The sequence below is a fragment of the Balaenoptera physalus genome (assembly GCF_965194825.1).
Source record: "Balaenoptera physalus genome assembly, chromosome: 11".
Lineage (NCBI taxonomy): Eukaryota > Metazoa > Chordata > Mammalia > Artiodactyla > Balaenopteridae > Balaenoptera > Balaenoptera physalus.
Genome location: NC_138896.1, coordinates 109,375,119 through 109,390,950, shown reverse-complemented (window position 1 = coordinate 109,390,950; position 15,832 = coordinate 109,375,119). Strand labels below are relative to the sequence as shown.

The following is a 15,832-nucleotide window of genomic DNA, read 5'->3' as shown; positions in this document are numbered from 1 at the left end:
CTGAGCGGGACTGCCTGGGCAGGACTGGACATCTCCCCTGGTCACCCAGGTGCCACGATGCATGAGCTGCGAAGCCTGGCTTCCTCTTCTCTGGGAGAATGAGGAGGTACACCAAACGGGCCAGAAGGAGAGCAAGCTTCAGGCGCCCCGGATCCCGTAGGTGACGAGCTGACCCAGCATCCAGCAGAACCAGCGTGCCGCCCGACTGGCGGGAAACCCCACAGTGGCTGCCTAACCCCAGTGCCAGGCACACGGGCCGGGAGCCGAGCCGGGCTCGGGGCTGCACACGGCTGGCGGCAGACGTGGGCCCTGGGAAGGACGCCGCTCAGCCTGCACGAACTGCCCACACTCACCATCCCAGAGGGGTCACGTAAAAAATCCTTACAGGTCGGTGGATGTGGCAACACCGGGCCTGCACCTGACATGGCCAAGGAGCACTTTTACCCGGGGCCCTGCAGCTCCCCGTTGCCCCCTACGCTGGCATTTGTACTACCCGCCTGGTTCCTGACAGCACGTCAGCTTGTGACTTCTGCCTGATGTGCGTCAGCTCTGACCCTCACCACAACCCCACGAGGAGGAGACCCTCCCGTTCTAATAGAGAGAACTCTGAGGTCAGGTCACACGACAGTGAACAGCGGAGGCAGGGCTAGAACTCGGAGCCGTCTGAATTCAAATGTCTGCTTTTTCTATTGCCAGCTGCCTCTTGGCCAGAGTCCTGCATTCCTGAGTCTCTGGGGACCCTACGGTGTCCCGAAGAGCAGGTGGGAAAGGGCCTGAGGACGGGAAGAGGAAGGGGAGTGGACAAGGTGCAAAGGCGAACGGGCAGTGTCCCCAGGACAGCCCCGAGCTCGGGCACAGTCCCTCATCACCACCTGACGAGCCCCGGAGGACAGCAGGGCAGTGTCAGCGGAGGAGGAACAGGAGAAACAACAAAGAGAGCCATGTAAGACACAAGGAAAAACAAACAGCGAGGACGAGACAGCAGCAAAGACAGGTGCTGGAGCCCTGCCAAAAGGAAGAGACGCCAAAACCCAATACATGGCTGGAGACTTGCAACGAAACACCTGCAGAGCTGAGTGGGGAGGGTGCTGGCCGAGAGCGCAGGGTGCTTGGTGCAGAGCCCTGGGTGCCCACCCTCCCTTTCCGAGCCTCACCGTCCTGGTCTGTAAACGGGGGAAAGCCCGTAACTGTGACTCAGGGACAATGGGTAGCCGTCCAGATAAAACTCAAGTTAGACCTCCATCGTGCACTTTACATCAAAATAAATTCCAAATGGATTAAAGTTTGAAACATAGACATTTAAAACTGTACAAGTACTGGAAGAAAACACATGAAAAAATATATATAATCTCAAAAGTAAAAAAAAGTACCTAGGTAAGATACCAAACCCAGAAACAAGAGAGAAAAACGGAAAGACTGACCATTTCAACATAAAAATCAAACATTTCTGCATGGAAAAAGTCATAAAAGCCAAAGATAACTGGGGAGAGAAGCCTAAAATGCGCCTTCCCCACAAAGGATATGCTCCTCAGTGTTTAAAAAGTTTCTTTAAATTGGCAACAAAGAGCAACGATCCAGTCCAAGTGGGAAGCAGTTATCAACAGTGCCCGTGCCGCACCCGCAGCACCTCCTCTGGGCTCTGTAGTGTTTAAAAAGTTTCTTTAAATTGGCAACAGGGACTTCCCCCTGTGGTCCAGCGGGCTTAGACTCGGTACTCCCAATGCAGGGGGCCCCAGTTCGATCCCTGGTCAATGATCTAGATCCCACATGCATGCCGCAGCTAAAGACCCGGCGCAGCCAAATAAATAAATAGAATATGGAAAAAATAGATTAAATGAATGAATAAATAAATTGGCAAGAAAGAGCAGCAATCCACCTGAAAGGAGAAATGGTACTAACAGTGCCCATGCACGCACCCTCAGCACCTCCTCTGGGCTTCTGTAAGTCGGCAGCAAAGAGCAACAGTCCAGCCAGAAGGGAAAGCGGTATCAGTGGCAGTCCTCTGGCCTCCGTCCCACCCTTCAGGGCAGTCGGAGAGGCCAGGTCAGAGCAAACAGTGCGCAGTGCGTGAGTTTCACGGGCAGATGGAGGGTGCTAAGTGTCCTGGGGAAACAGGGCAGGAAAAGAAGGCTCGGAACGTATGGGAAGCGGGCGGGCTGCAGTCCTGATCGAGCTGTCCGGATGGGCCTCGTCGAGGGGAGATACTTGAGCCAGGACTCAGAGAGGGCCGGCAGTTTACCCCTGGCCAAGCGGGCCGGGCAGGGGGAAGGGCTGGGGCAGAGACCTTACGGGTGGCAGGGGTCCAAGGACCAGCAGGGAGGCCAGGTGGCTGGGGGATGTCAGACAGGAAGCAAGCAGCTCTCATCAGCGTAAGATGCCATCCATCCTTGCCAGCAGCAAGAAGCAGCTTGAGACTACGCTGAGACCTGGTTTTCACCTCGCGGGCTGACACAGTGACACTGGCCACAATGAGAGGAGCTTCTGCGTAGGGAGTCATCGCCCTGCCAGCCCCATGACACACACGGGCTCCTGGAGCCCCCAGCGAGCCTGCCGGGCTGCCCGTGTAGAGATGAGGGGAATCAGGTCACAGAACTGGGAGGGGGCCAGCGTTCACGGTCGAGCGACTCCCCTGCCTGGTGCTGGGAGGTCGTGGTTGTCGTTCGCACCCCGACACCCCCAACTTTATCTCGGCTCGTTTTGCTGACCTAGGGCGTCGGGCAACTTTCTGCAGAGTCAGCTGCCCTGTTTCCTCCTAACCTTGTCCTCTCTTCTCCCAGGGGCCCAGATCATCGATCTGATGATGCTGGTCATTGACGTGACCAAGGGGATGCAGACCCAGTCGGCTGAGTGCCTTGTGATTGGGCAGATCGCCTGCCAGAAGCTGGTCGTGGTGCTGAACAAGACAGACCTCCTACCTGAAGGGAAGAGACAGGCGGCGATTGATAAGATGACCAAGAAGATGCAGAAGACCCTAGAGAACACCAAGTAGGTTTGCTGATGAGAGGGCCTCGGGGTGCACCTGCTTCCGCCGACCCGGATGGGGCAGGCAGGGTCCCGCCGGGCGCTTGCTCGCACCCCGGGTGGAGGCTGCAGTGCTGTTGCAAAAGGCCAGAAGAGCCAGGAGCACAAGGAAGCCACAAGAGGGTCATAGGAAGGGCGGTCCAGCTCTGCACCGCGTTCGGAAACCCAGGCTGCCCGTGTCTTGCCGGCTCACCGCTGTGGGGTGTATCCTGCGGGAGCAGTCAGAGCCGGGCACCGCCCAGACGGGTCCAGGTGTCAGCCACAGGCCCCCCCACCCCTCCCCATCCTGTCAGTGAGGACTCAGTCCTGCCTGCTCGCCACCTGCTTAGCTGCAACTCGGTTATCGAAAGGGAGAGGTGCGTTTGGGTGATGAGCAGATGTGTCTGTCACAGAGGCTTATGAAGTCGGATGGATGGATGGACGGGTGGATGGACTGATGGAGAGGACACGGAGAAAGGCCAGATCACATGGCCTGTAGTATTTCATGCCAAGGGGTTATGATTTCATCTTGTGGGAAGTAGGGGCAGGGGGGGTGGGGGGAGTCCAGGGGGCAGCAGGGAGCCGACAGGGAGAGGACGGCAGGGCGGCCCGGGAGGTCCAGAGCAGGAGGCCCGCCGGCCCTGTCAAGCTCTTGCCGCTTACCGTCGAGATCTGCGGGGGCAGGAGGGTGACGGTGCTCCCGGGCAGGGCGGTGGCGGGGAGGGGTGTGGGGACCGCGGGGCAGAAAGCCACCTGGGCACTCGGGCAGCCATGGGCATGACTTATTCCCACGTGGTCCGGAAAACGAGGAGACACTCTGTTGAGCACACGGTGTCGGCAAACCTCCTTGTTTTATCGGCTCCTCTCCTCCCCCCGGGCCAGCGCCTTTTGCTCAATACTAAATAGCGGTCACCGGGCGACAGTGCTGCTTCCTCTTTGCTATGCAGCCCGAGACAATATCCTGCCTCGGCCACCTCTCCTTCTCCTGCCTGTGGAGGGCACGCAAGTGGAAACGGTTTTGTTTCCCCGTCATAAAGATTGATACGCCTTCGCATTTATGATTTTTTTTTCAGATCTAACACCTGCAGCTCTCCCTCAGAATTCTCAAGTTGGTTAAATTAAAGCTTCAGCCCTGAGAATGGGCCAAATATGTCATAAAAGATTTCCTAGTGCTGCTTTTGTTAGCAAAATTCATCAATCCGATAAAATCGACACATTTAGATAAGTGTTGCATAAGAATTCAGACTTTGTTATTCCCAGCGGAAGTGGATATGAGACTGTAAAAAGGAAGATAAAAAATTATATCTTCTTTTTCGTGAGTTATTTGATCTCCCTGCCGTTTTATTTACTTGTCAGAAAGGGGAGACCAGGTCCTTTGGACTCCTGCATAAAAGCCCAGCACAATGTCAGTGTCATTTGCTATAAACGAGACCTTCTGGGAAGGGCTTAGGATACTATTAAGGGTAAATTAATATCAACTATTTCGATTAGTTAAATTTAAAGAAAATTCTCACTTACGGGTTTAAATTACTATTCCTATTTTAATTTATTGGTTGAAGGTCAAATCACAGCCTTTCTCACACATCCAGAGGATATTGGCCACTGAAGGGCCTTTGACACCTCTGCTCTCCTCATTCAGCACGCACAGGGCTGGAAAAGCTCCGGTAAGGAAAGCTTAGTGGGCCGATGGGCCCGGGCCAGCCAAGGCAGTCACCTCGTAGAACTTAGCTGTTACCTCCGTGTAGCCGAGAACTTCTTTTTTTTTTTTTTTTTAAAGATTGATTGATTGATTGATTGATTGATTGATTGATTGCTATGTTGGGTCTTCGTTTCTGTGCTAGGGCTTTCTCTAGTTGTGGCAAGGGGGGGCCACTCTTCATTGCAGTGCGTGGGCCTCTCACTATCGTGGCCTCTCTTGTTGCGGAGCACAGGCTCCAGACGCGCAGGCTCAGTAGTTGTGGCTCACGGGCCTAGTTGCTCCGCGGCATGTGGGATCTTCCCAGACCAGGGCGTGAACCCGTGTCCCCTGCATTAGCAGGCAGATTCTCAACCACTGCGCCACCAGGGAAGCCCCGAGAACTTCTTTAAATCATTTTAAAAGTGACGATTTCCTTTTCTTATGGTCCCTTGTTAGGTAAATCCTTTGTAAATGCTGGTCCAAATTTGAAGAAACTTTCTATCTAGAAAGGAGAAATTTAGACTGCTGAGCTATGTACATATCAACACCTAAAAAGTGTTAAAAAAACAAAACTTTTTTTTTACTATCCAAAGAGTAATTGAAAGAACCTTTGGAAAATAGAGAAAAGGAGTTAAAAGAAAGTGGAGACCACCCAAAGGTTTCTCAGAAGAGCAGCTGCTGACATTTTGGTTTACTCCATTCCTGTCTTTTCACCGTGCATAGTATCACCCCCACCCTTTCTTCCACATTCAAAAAATCGTAGTAAAATAACATAATGTTTATTATTTTATCCATCTGTAAAGGTACAATTAAGTGGCATTAAATACCTTCCTAACCTAATAACCTAATCCTTTTTCATGATCCCCAGCATAAACTCTGTCCCCACTGACCAGTCACTCCTCCCCCCCCCACCTCCCCCAGGCCCTGGTAACCTCTGTTCTGCTTTCTGTCTCTGTGGATTTGACTGTTCTGGGGACCTCATATAAATGGAATCATGCAATGTTTGGCCTTCTGTGTCTGGTTTGTTTCACTTAGCATAATGCTTTAGGTCCATTCGTGTTGTAGCATGTGTGAGAATCTCACTCCTTTTTATAGCCAGATAGTATTCTATTGTGTGTATAGGCCGTATTTTGCTTATCTAGTCATCTCTTGATGGACACTTGGGTTGTTTTCTTTTGGCTGTTGTGAATGATGCTTCTGTGAACATTGGTGTACAAATATCTATTCCAGTCCCTGCTTCAATTCCTTTGGGTGTGTACCTAGGAGTGGGATTCCTGGATCACATGGTGATTCTATGTTTAACTTTTTGAGGAACCTCCATACGTTTTCCATGGTGGGTGCACCATTTTATATCCCCATCAGCAGTGCATCAGGGCTCCAGTTTCTCTACATCCTCGCCAACACTTGTTGTTTTCCTTTTTTCTCATAGCCATCCTAGTAGGTATGAAGTGGTATCTCATTGTGGGTCTTGGTTTGCGTTTCCTAGTGACTGATGTTGAGCATCTCTTCATGTGCTTATTGGCTACTGTATGTCTTCTTTGGAGAAATGGCTATCAAGTCCTTTGCCCATTTTTTAGTCACGTTGTTTTCGTTCTTGAGCTGAAGGAGTTCTTTATATATTCTGGACATTAATCCCTTGTCAGATTTGCAAATGTTTTCTTCCATTCTGTACGTTGTCTTTTCACTTTCTTGATAGTATTCCTTGATGCACAAAAGTTTTAAATTTTGATAAAATCCAATCTCTTTTTTCTTTTTCTTTTCTTTTTTTTTTTTTTTTTTTGCCTGTGCTTTTGGTGTCATAGTCATGAAATTGTTGCCAAATTCAATGTCATGAAGATTTTCCCCAGTTTTTTTCCTAAGAATTTTATTGTGTTAGCTCTTAAGTTTAGGTCTTTGATGCATTTTTAGTTATTTTTTATGTATGGTATATGTTAAAGGCCCACCTCCATTCATTTGAGGATATCCAGTTTTCCTAGCACCATTTGTTGAAGACTGTCCTTTTCCCTTTTGTCCTTGTCAAAAATCAATTGACCAAATATATGTGGGTTCCACTGGTCTCTGTCTGTCCTTATGCCAGTACTGCACTGTTTCACTTACTGTCCCTTTGAGGAAAGTTTCCATTGGGAAGCTGAGTCCTCCAACTTTCTGCTTCTTTTCAAGATTATTTTGGCCATTTGGGCTCCTTGCAATTCCCTCCCATTGGAACGTGAGGATCTGCTTTTCCATTCCAGCAGAAAGTGATGGTTGGAATTTTAATAGGGACTACATTGAATCTGTAGATGGTTTTAGGTAGAATGGACATCGTAACAGGAGTAAGTCTTCCAATTCATTGACACAGATGTCTTTCTATTTATTTAGATTTTAAAAAATTTCTTTTATATAGGTTTTGTAGTTTTTGGTGTACAAGCCTTACATGTCCTTGGTTAGATTTATTCCTAAGTATTTAATTCTTTTAGATGCTATTATAGGTGGAATTGCTTTCTTAACTTCCATTTCAGATTTTTTTTGCTGGTGTATAGAAACACAAGTGACCTTGTACCCTGCAACTTTGCTGAATTCAATTCTCCCTCTTTAAACATATAATTGTAATCATGAATATTTACATTTTTGATTTCTGCTTTTATTACTTAACATTATATAGAGCAGTTCTTCACGTAACCATCACCCTGTTCCTGACCCTTTGAAATGGCTTAAGTTTTCCTTCTTGTAAATAAATAGTCCTGGGTGAACATCTTTGACCATCATTAAACTTTGTCTGTATTTTCGGTTTTTCCTCTTGAGAGAGCCCCAGGTGTGGGGTCACTAGGTCAAAGGGAAGGAGCCCTCTAGAACCTTTTGTGCATCTCTGTGTTCTTTTCCATTTCACACAGGTGCCAGCGGTGAGCTCTAGTATCTAATTTAAAAATATATTTGGGGACTTCCCTGGCGGTCCAGTGGTTAGCACTTTGCCTTCCAATGCAGGGGGTGCGGGTTCAATCCCTGGTTGGGGAGCTAAGATCCCTCATGCCTCGCGGCCAAAAAACCAAAAGATAAAACAGAAACAGTATTGTAACAAATTCAATAAAGACTTTAAAAATATATTTTAAAAAATATATATTTGAAACATTTAGGATAGAATGTTGTTTTACTCTTGTTATAATATGTGATTCTTTAATTACTGGTAAGACTGAACATTTTTCCTTAAGTGTATCAAATAGTTGTGTTTTTGTGCGTTTAATTTGTGCCCATGTGTTTTGTCTATTTGCCTCTTGTGATTTTAATGCTTTTCTTTTTGATATTCAGGAGTGTTTAATATTAATAAGGATGTTGTTATTAATTAACCCTTTGTCTATCATATTTCCTACAAATAAGTCTTTTGCATTTGTTGTTTGTCTTTCTGTTTTAGTTTCTTTTTTTTTGACATGCAGAAGTTTCTAATTTTTATGTAGTCAAGCTCTTTGTTTTTCTTTATGATTTCTTTATCTCTGAAAGCATTTAAAATTACTCTTGCATAAGCATTTATCAGTGTTAACAGAAATAAAAATAGAAGATAAAAATGTACCCACAATCTTCCCAATGCAGCGAATTAAAGTGTTTTTTCCCTCGGAACCCTGTCAGTCTTTCCCACCTGTACATAGTTTGAGGTAGTTGTTATTACAACATTGACACTGTTCTGTGTTCTAGGCTTTTTTGTTTATCTTTCCACTAAACGTTATTGTCTGACAGCATCCTTGGTGCATCTTTCTCCCAGACTCCCTCTGTGTTTCCTCCTGCTTTTAAACCCTTTCTTTTCCCTTGTTTATGTTTTAGCCACGGCCGTCCGCTTAGTGCCCGCCTTCTCCCCGGGATTGGGTGGGATGCCAAATCCACGTGACCTGGCTCCTGCCAGCGGGCTCCAACAAGGAGTGCATTCCGTACCTGCTCTACGGCTGACTCACTTTATCTCTCAGCGTTGGTATTTCTTCCTCTGTGAAGTAGGAGCTGATAAGTCCAGCCTCACAGTGTTTATTATGAGGGAGCATTTGATATGGAGCCTGGCACATCGTAGGGGCTTAGTAACAACAGCTGTAACGTGTGGAGCACCTGTTGTGTGCGTGGCCCTGTACTAGGGCTTTCCTGAGTGCAATCAGTCAGATGCTCACAGTTACCCCAGGCTTTTGTATCTGGCTTGACTGGTGAGAAAAATAAGGCATAATAAGTATCGCTGTTTTTTTTTTAGTATCACTATTTTGAATTCTGCTATTCCAAACCTAAAACATAGACTCTCTTTGTTTACATCTTTTACACGAGTTACACACACACACACACACAGATTCATGTGCACTTTTTTTTTTTTTTTTTTTTTTTACTGATGTGAGTTGTTTTTGTATGTTGATGAAGGTCAGCCTGCATGCACAGTCAGCAGGTCTGGGCCCGGCTCACGCCATGAGGTACCACAGCTGCGCAGGGAGTGGGATGGAGTGGGCGGAGAGGGGCGCTGGGAACAGGAGGCGCCCTCGGCTGTGCTCTGGGTCAGCTCCCACCTGGGCTGTGGGGCTGTGCTCAACGCTCTTCCTGACACCCCTGGCGGGAGCCCCTTGTGCTCCTAGAGCCCAGACAGCAGCCTAGGTCTGAAACCCAGGCAGGAGGGGCCTCTTGTCCCCCGGGGCTGCCAGCAGCCAGGACACCCCATTGTGTGGCGTGCTCAGGAAACCAACAAGGCCAGCTTCTCTGGAGCCTGGGAAAGGGCCAGACACCCAGCCCGAAACGCATTTATGTTTTGTTACAATACGTTGCCCAAAAGGGTTTGGATAAACAATAATTGAATTTCCGAAAGCTTTATGGTTAATCGCTGGAATTCTCAGAGCACACTTTTCCCCTTCTGCGGCCCTGGGCCTGGGGCTCGGAGCGCAGGCAGAGACGTGCACGTGGGACGGGCCCTGGCTCGGGGCGGGTCCTGGCTCACTGACTCCGAGGCCTGAGCCCCCGCTTCGGTCTAAGGGTGGGCTCTTCCAGGGAACTGCCAGATAGGAAAAATAATGATATTTCTCTGGGAAAGGGGCTTTGATGGAGCTCAGACACATTCTGCCGCTTTCAGTGGCTGTCAAGCTGCTGTTTCCACTCTGAATACAGACTCCAGTTATTAAGGCTACTGCAGAGTTGGGGAGGGGTGGGTAGGAATAAGGCAAGTAAAAATGCCACAAAGTTCCCTTATTCTTACTGAGATTCAGCTGTTTTCCTTGACTAAACATTCCATAGATTGCTGCAAGCCTTTGGTTAATTTGCAGAGTTCTGAAAAGGTTGTTTCTGATCATTTTCCCAATGTTCTTATTGCCTTATGGAGAAGAGCCTTTTCGAATGTCTTCACTCCACATTTTGCTGATTTTTCAGTTTGTTGAGTCTTTGACCTGTACCTCATGAATTTATCCCAAATCCAGGCCAAGAAAAAAAAAAAAAAAGTCACATCCACCAACATATTTATCACACTAGTGAAAAATTTGGGATGTTCTAAATGAGTCACTTTGCGAGGAAAGCATGTGAATTCTGAGTTGCACTATTATGCAGCTGTTAAAAATGAAAGCGGAGGTGGCGGGTGGGCGGGGAGGCGGGAGTGTAACATGGTGGTCGTGAGCCCTGGTTCTGGAGTCGGATGGGGTGGAGGTTGGCTCTGAGACTGATGGCAGTGACTTGGAGCAAATTAATTCACCTCTCTAAGCCTCACTTTCTCATCTGTAAAGTGGTGCCAATTCCATGGTGGTTTTGTGGGGTTTCATTGAAAGCGTCCAGGTCGTATTCTTGGCTTAGTCAAGTGAGTCTTACTATTATCATTGCTGTTGTTATTTTTCAATAGAAAATTCTTTCCGATATAATGGTAGATAAACTAGAAGGATATGAAATTGTATGAATATTGTAACCAAAATATGAAAAAAATAATTCCTTGGCGATGCACGGAGAAACCAAGGTTGGAAGAAAGCACACCACAGTGATGGGATTATGGGTTGTATATTTTCTCTTTTCTGTTTTTTGGTGTTTTGTTCTCCAGTGGAAAAGGTAAATGTATACTCATAGTAAGAGTCTTTTCTTAAAGAGGCAGGCTCTCCAGGCGGCCGGGAGGCTGTGGAGGGGGCCTCCGGGCGGGTCTGGCAGGGACTTCTCAGTACCTGTGCTTCCCGAGTCTCTGCAGGAGGCCGGGCTGTGCCCCGTGGTCCTCTCCAAGGGCGTCTTTATTCAGGGGCCTGGGGCCCGGGCTTCACCGCTCCTCCTCAGGGAGCCCCCTTCTAACTTCTTTTGTTCAACGCGAGGCACTCCCTTCGGGCCTCCTCGACCTGGTCTGCCAGGTGGGAGCACAGCGCCACCGCCCCCCTCGGCGCCTTCGACGGGGTGAGAGCAGAGGCCTCCCGTCGTGCTCGTCGGTGACCGTGGGGGGACTTGTCTTTCTGTTCCAGGTTCCGAGGCGCACCCATCATACCCGTGGCGGCCAGGCCTGGGGGACCGGACGCCCCTGAAACGGAAGCTCCACAGGGCATCCCAGAGCTCATTGAGGTACTGCCAGCTTGATCCGCGCTGGGGGCTCCGGCTCACCCCAGGGGGGGCCCAGCGAGGGGGACCCTCCACACTGACCCCTCGGCGCCACCTCCCTCGCCTTCCTCACGGAGTTAAGTCAGAGCAGAACCGCAGGCCTCCAGTCGCAGCCACGTCCTCGGGGGCCTCCTCTTCCCTTTCCCCGTCAAACTCGTCCACGAGGCAGCTCCCGCCAGGCTGGGGCTCTGGGGCTGCGCCACCCATTCCAGCACCTAGGGTTGTGCCAGCCCCTCCAGTGGGTCCCTCCCAGGCGGGGCCAGCGTGGCTTCCATCCTCGTCCCTTCCACCGGGCTTGGGGGTCACGGACAGAGGGGGAGCCCAGCCGATGGGAGGGCCCAGGGCACCCAGCGGGCAGAGTGGGAGTGGAGTCCCTCTGCTGAGCCCCCGGGCAGCTCAGAGGCTGCGGGGGTGAGGCGTCTTGACCCTGGCCCTGGACGGCGCGTTCCAGCACTGGCCTCACCACGTCTCCGTGACCTTCCGCGCTTGACCTGCTCTCTCTGGCCTCGGTTCCCTCACTTATAAAGTCAAGGAGATGGTCCCACCACTTGGCGTGTGGAGTTCGTGTTCACACGTGTAACATGCCGGAATGGTGCCATATCAGAGCTTACTCTGACGGTGAGGTTGGTTACCACGTACCAGGCACCACCCTGAGTTCTTTCCTTACGTGATTATTAACATCCACGATGACATGATTGTTAACAAGACTTGAGAGGCTTAAGGTATTTATCCGCATTTTGCTAAGAAAGAGCCTGAGACTCAGAGATGTTAAGTGACTTGCCCGATGTCTCACAGTGAGCGTGAGGTGGAGGTGGGATTCAGATCCAGGTTGATTGTGTTGGGGTCCACCTGCCCCAGGTCCGCAGAGCCAGGGTCGGGTGTGACCACGTGCACGGCTGCTGTTTTTGTGATTACACGGTGCTGACCTTGCTGACTTAGCAAAACAAACATTTTCTGGGTGAAGCTTTTGTTACTTTTTCATCAGCTCCAGAGAGCATTGGTCTAGGAACCTGGGACAGTTGTTTTTGTTAAAGCAAAATCCACAAAAATGCTGGCTATTGAAATTGAGAAGCCTCTGTGCAAATCTCAGGCCAAGCCTGTTTTGCGACTCTAGTCCTTTCCCACAAGAGTAGTTATCACGAGACTAAGAGTTTGGGACATTGACTACCAAATACTTTTTTGACAGTCTCTTCCCTAACGAAATCAGAAAGAAGCAAGAGGACTAACGTGGTCTTGATTTCCATTTGTTTCTTGGTAATCAGCTCCGACAGCACCGCGGAGCACAAGGGCAGTGGGCTGGCTGAGGCGGAAGCACGCGGGAGAGCGTGCAGAACAGGAAGAGCAGACCCGCCGCGGAGGGCCAGCCCCTCTGTCCCCGCCGGGGCTTGGGGAAGGGGCCTTCACCCCTGCCCTGCCGGACAGAGGCTGCTGCCCTGGGAACGTGCTTCAGGTTCCCTTCAGGCGCCGCGATGCAGCTGCTGGGGCGGCTTGGGGCGCTCACGGCCGGGGGGGAGTGGACAGACAGACGACCCCAGCTGCACGTTACCTGGCGACGCAGCCAGCGCAAGAGCCAGCATCACCGGGGGGAGGGGGAGGCCACGCTGGCTGGCGAGCTGCCGGGGCTGGCCGGTGGCCGATGCCCAGTGTGAGCGGGCATGTGAGGCTGGGGAGCGACGTGCCCACGGGTGCCCTCAGTGGGCTGCCTCCGCGGCTGTGTGCGGGCCTGGAGCCCAGCCCGTTGGGACGCCGCTGCGGGAATCCCAGTGGGAGAGGACAGAGGAGGGTCCTCCACGGGCCCTTTCCCTCTGCGCTGAGGGAGGGAGTGGGGCCTTGGCAGAGGCTCGGAGTGCAGTCGGAGGTGGTCCGCTCTGAGCTCCTGGGCCAGCTTGCCCGAGCCCTGGTCACACCCCCTGCCCTCCTCTGCCCTGCCCCATCCAGCTCCTCTCCCGACAGGGTGTGGCACCAGCATCTCTTTTCTAGCTCCTGACGTCCCAGATTTCCATCCCAAGGAGAGACCCCTCGGGACCGTTCCTCATGTCTGTGGACCACTGCTTCTCCATCAAAGGCCAAGGCACTGTGATGACAGGGACCATCCTCTCAGGCTCCGTCAGCCTCGGTGACAGTGTGGAGATCCCTACCCTCAAGGTCAGTCTTGCCTTGCCCTCCCTTTTGGCCCCTCGTCTAGCGGGAAGGGAGGGGGACAGTCCCTGTGCCTGTGCAGCTGCGGGGCCTGCTCCCCGGGGGCCGGCTCTGCCCTGCTCCTCCTGCTCGCCTGTCCTGCCCCCGTTCTGGAACTGCCGCTCGCCCCGGTTCTCGGCACAGCACCAGCTTGTTGGGAGACTCTCAAGCAGGCATTCTTTGTAAAGAGATGGAGCCTCCAGAGGGTGTGTGGGCTCAGGGGCATGTGGCCCATGAGCGAGGGCGCTGGGTGGAAGCCCTCCCCCTTTCTACAAACCCCCCAGGTCAGGGTGGCAAGTACGTGTGGACTCATTTCTGGGTCCCTTTTGCTTAACCGCAAGGATTTCAAATTAAACACAATTAGAACCTTGTGTTGCTCAGAGCCATACAGTCTGGACACCACCCAGATGAGTGTCACATTCCTAGTGACACTGGCAGCTGCCACGTCATCTTTGGAAGACCTGGGAGAAGGGTGGCAGCTGGGGTCTCCCCGTCACCCCCGACTCCTGGTAACTTCTGGTCTGGCTCTGATTTAAAAGGTGTCCAGTGGCCTTGATACTTCCCTCCGGTGGGCTTTGCTTAAGGTTTTTGTTTACTGGAAAAGAAAAACTTACAGCTCCCTAACCGCCCTTCTCCTTCACGGGGAATCCAGGGTGGGGAACAAGGGCTGGTTAGAACTCGGAAAGCTCCCAGGAACTCTGGTGTCCAGGGAAGGTCTCTGGTCCTCAGCGAGGCTACAGTGCGGGGCGGGTGGGGGCTTGCTCTCGGCCTGTGTCCGAGGCCGGGGACGCTGCCGGCCGCTGGAGGTGCTCACAGCCCAGGTGCGTGGAGTCCGGGGGCCTGTGAAGTGGGCTTCTCCCTGCAGGACTGTGTGGAGACGAGTGCTGCAGTTGTCTGGCTCACTGGCTGTATTGGTCAGCGACCTCCAGAGAACCAGAACCGACAGGGTGTGGGTGTGTGCGTGTGCGTGTGCGTGTGTACAAAGAGAGCGATTTTAAGCAACTGGCTGGTGTGATTGTGAGGCCAGCGGGCTGGAGACCCAGGGCAGAGTCGCTATTCAAATCTGAAGGCTGTTGGCTGCAGAATTTCCTCTTCTTCCCGGGAGGACAGTCTTTTCCTGTTCAGGCCTTGTCCACCATCATTATGGAGTGTCACCTGCTGTACTCCAAGTCTAGTCATCTAAATGTTAATCTCATCCAGAAAACGCCTTCACAGGAACCAGAATAGTGCTTAACCAGATATCTGGGACGTGTGGCCCAGACAAGTGGACACATGAAATTCACCGCCACCCTGGGGGGAGGTCCGTGCCTGCAGGGTCTGCCCTGAGCGAGGGGGAGGCCGGAGCACTGCTGGCACTGTGCCTGGCGTTGGCCATTTCCGGGCCAGGGCAGCCTGAGGCAGGAGAGGGGCATCTCGGGAGCGAGAGGGATGACCGGTGCTTCCGCAGGTGAAGGAAACATCAGCTTGAGATCTCTCCCCTCCACCCATTCCTCCTGCAGAGCCGGGGGTCGTAGGGAAGAGTCTCGTGACCAGGGTGGGCCAACCTGAGGGCTCCCTGGGACGGCAGCAGGAGTTGGAGGGCAAGGGTCCCCTGACACTGTGAGGCGTGATCCCCTCCTCCCCTGGCTGTCGTGGAGGCTCCCGTGAAGACCGTCAGTCCTGGATATAAAGACTACTCAGATCAAATCCGCGTTGCTCCAAGTACTAAAAGTGCAAATCTTAAAAAATAAAGCACAAAATTATGAAAACAAACTAGACTTACATTTAACAAAACTAAGCTTATACTAGTGACTGTTTTAATTCCCAGCTGGGGCAGGGAATGAATACAATGCTAGATCCCCTTCCATTCCCTGTGCTCTCTGGGGCAGACCCCTCGGGGCCCCCTGGGCCCGCACCCCCTCTGCCCTGGGAGGGCAGCTGGGAGAGGGTGAGGAGCGGAAGAGGGCTCTGTGGGAAGCAGACGCGGACTTGGGTGCTTGAGGCTCTGGAGGGAAGGAGAGGCGTCTGCTGACCGGGTCAGTCAGTGGCCGCAGCGCCGGGGCCCAGGGCGTGGAGGAGGCGAAGGCAGGGCCAGCGGCCACCTTAAGCTCTCAGGGGCGCGAGTGGAGGCTTCTGAGATCTTTGGCTACTGTTTTCTTCCTTATAAAGATGAACTTGCCTCTCAGAGTCCCAGGTACTGACCTGTGGTACTTGGGCACATGGAGGTTGCTTGGCAAATATAAAGTTCATTCTCCTCTTGCTTTTGGGCGCCTGTTTTCCCCCAGCGTGCTTTCCAACCCTCTTGGTATGTATTGCTGTGCAAACCTCTAATTTACTCGTCGGGAGAAGCAGAACTTGTAGCAGTGAACTTGGATGTTGGCTGAGGGGTTTTCTAAGCAAAGTGTGGAAGGTGCAGCCTGGTTTCTCCTTTGCTGCTTATAGTAAAATGTGAGAGGAAAG

General features: G+C 51.6%; 1 protein-coding gene across 2 annotated transcripts in view; it reads left to right on the top strand.

Annotated features, from left to right (window-relative positions):
• Positions 1 to 15,832, top strand: part of EEFSEC (eukaryotic elongation factor, selenocysteine-tRNA specific) — a 152,633-nt gene that overhangs the window by 61,890 nt on the left and 74,911 nt on the right. For both annotated transcript variants that reach the window (XM_082413984.1, XM_082413985.1), the window contains exons 2-4: positions 2,778 to 2,985; positions 11,083 to 11,179; positions 13,196 to 13,360. In XM_082413984.1, coding sequence (XP_082270110.1) covers positions 2,778 to 2,985; positions 11,083 to 11,179; positions 13,196 to 13,360 — 470 coding nt within the window. The remainder of the gene's footprint in view (positions 1 to 2,777; positions 2,986 to 11,082; positions 11,180 to 13,195; positions 13,361 to 15,832) is intronic.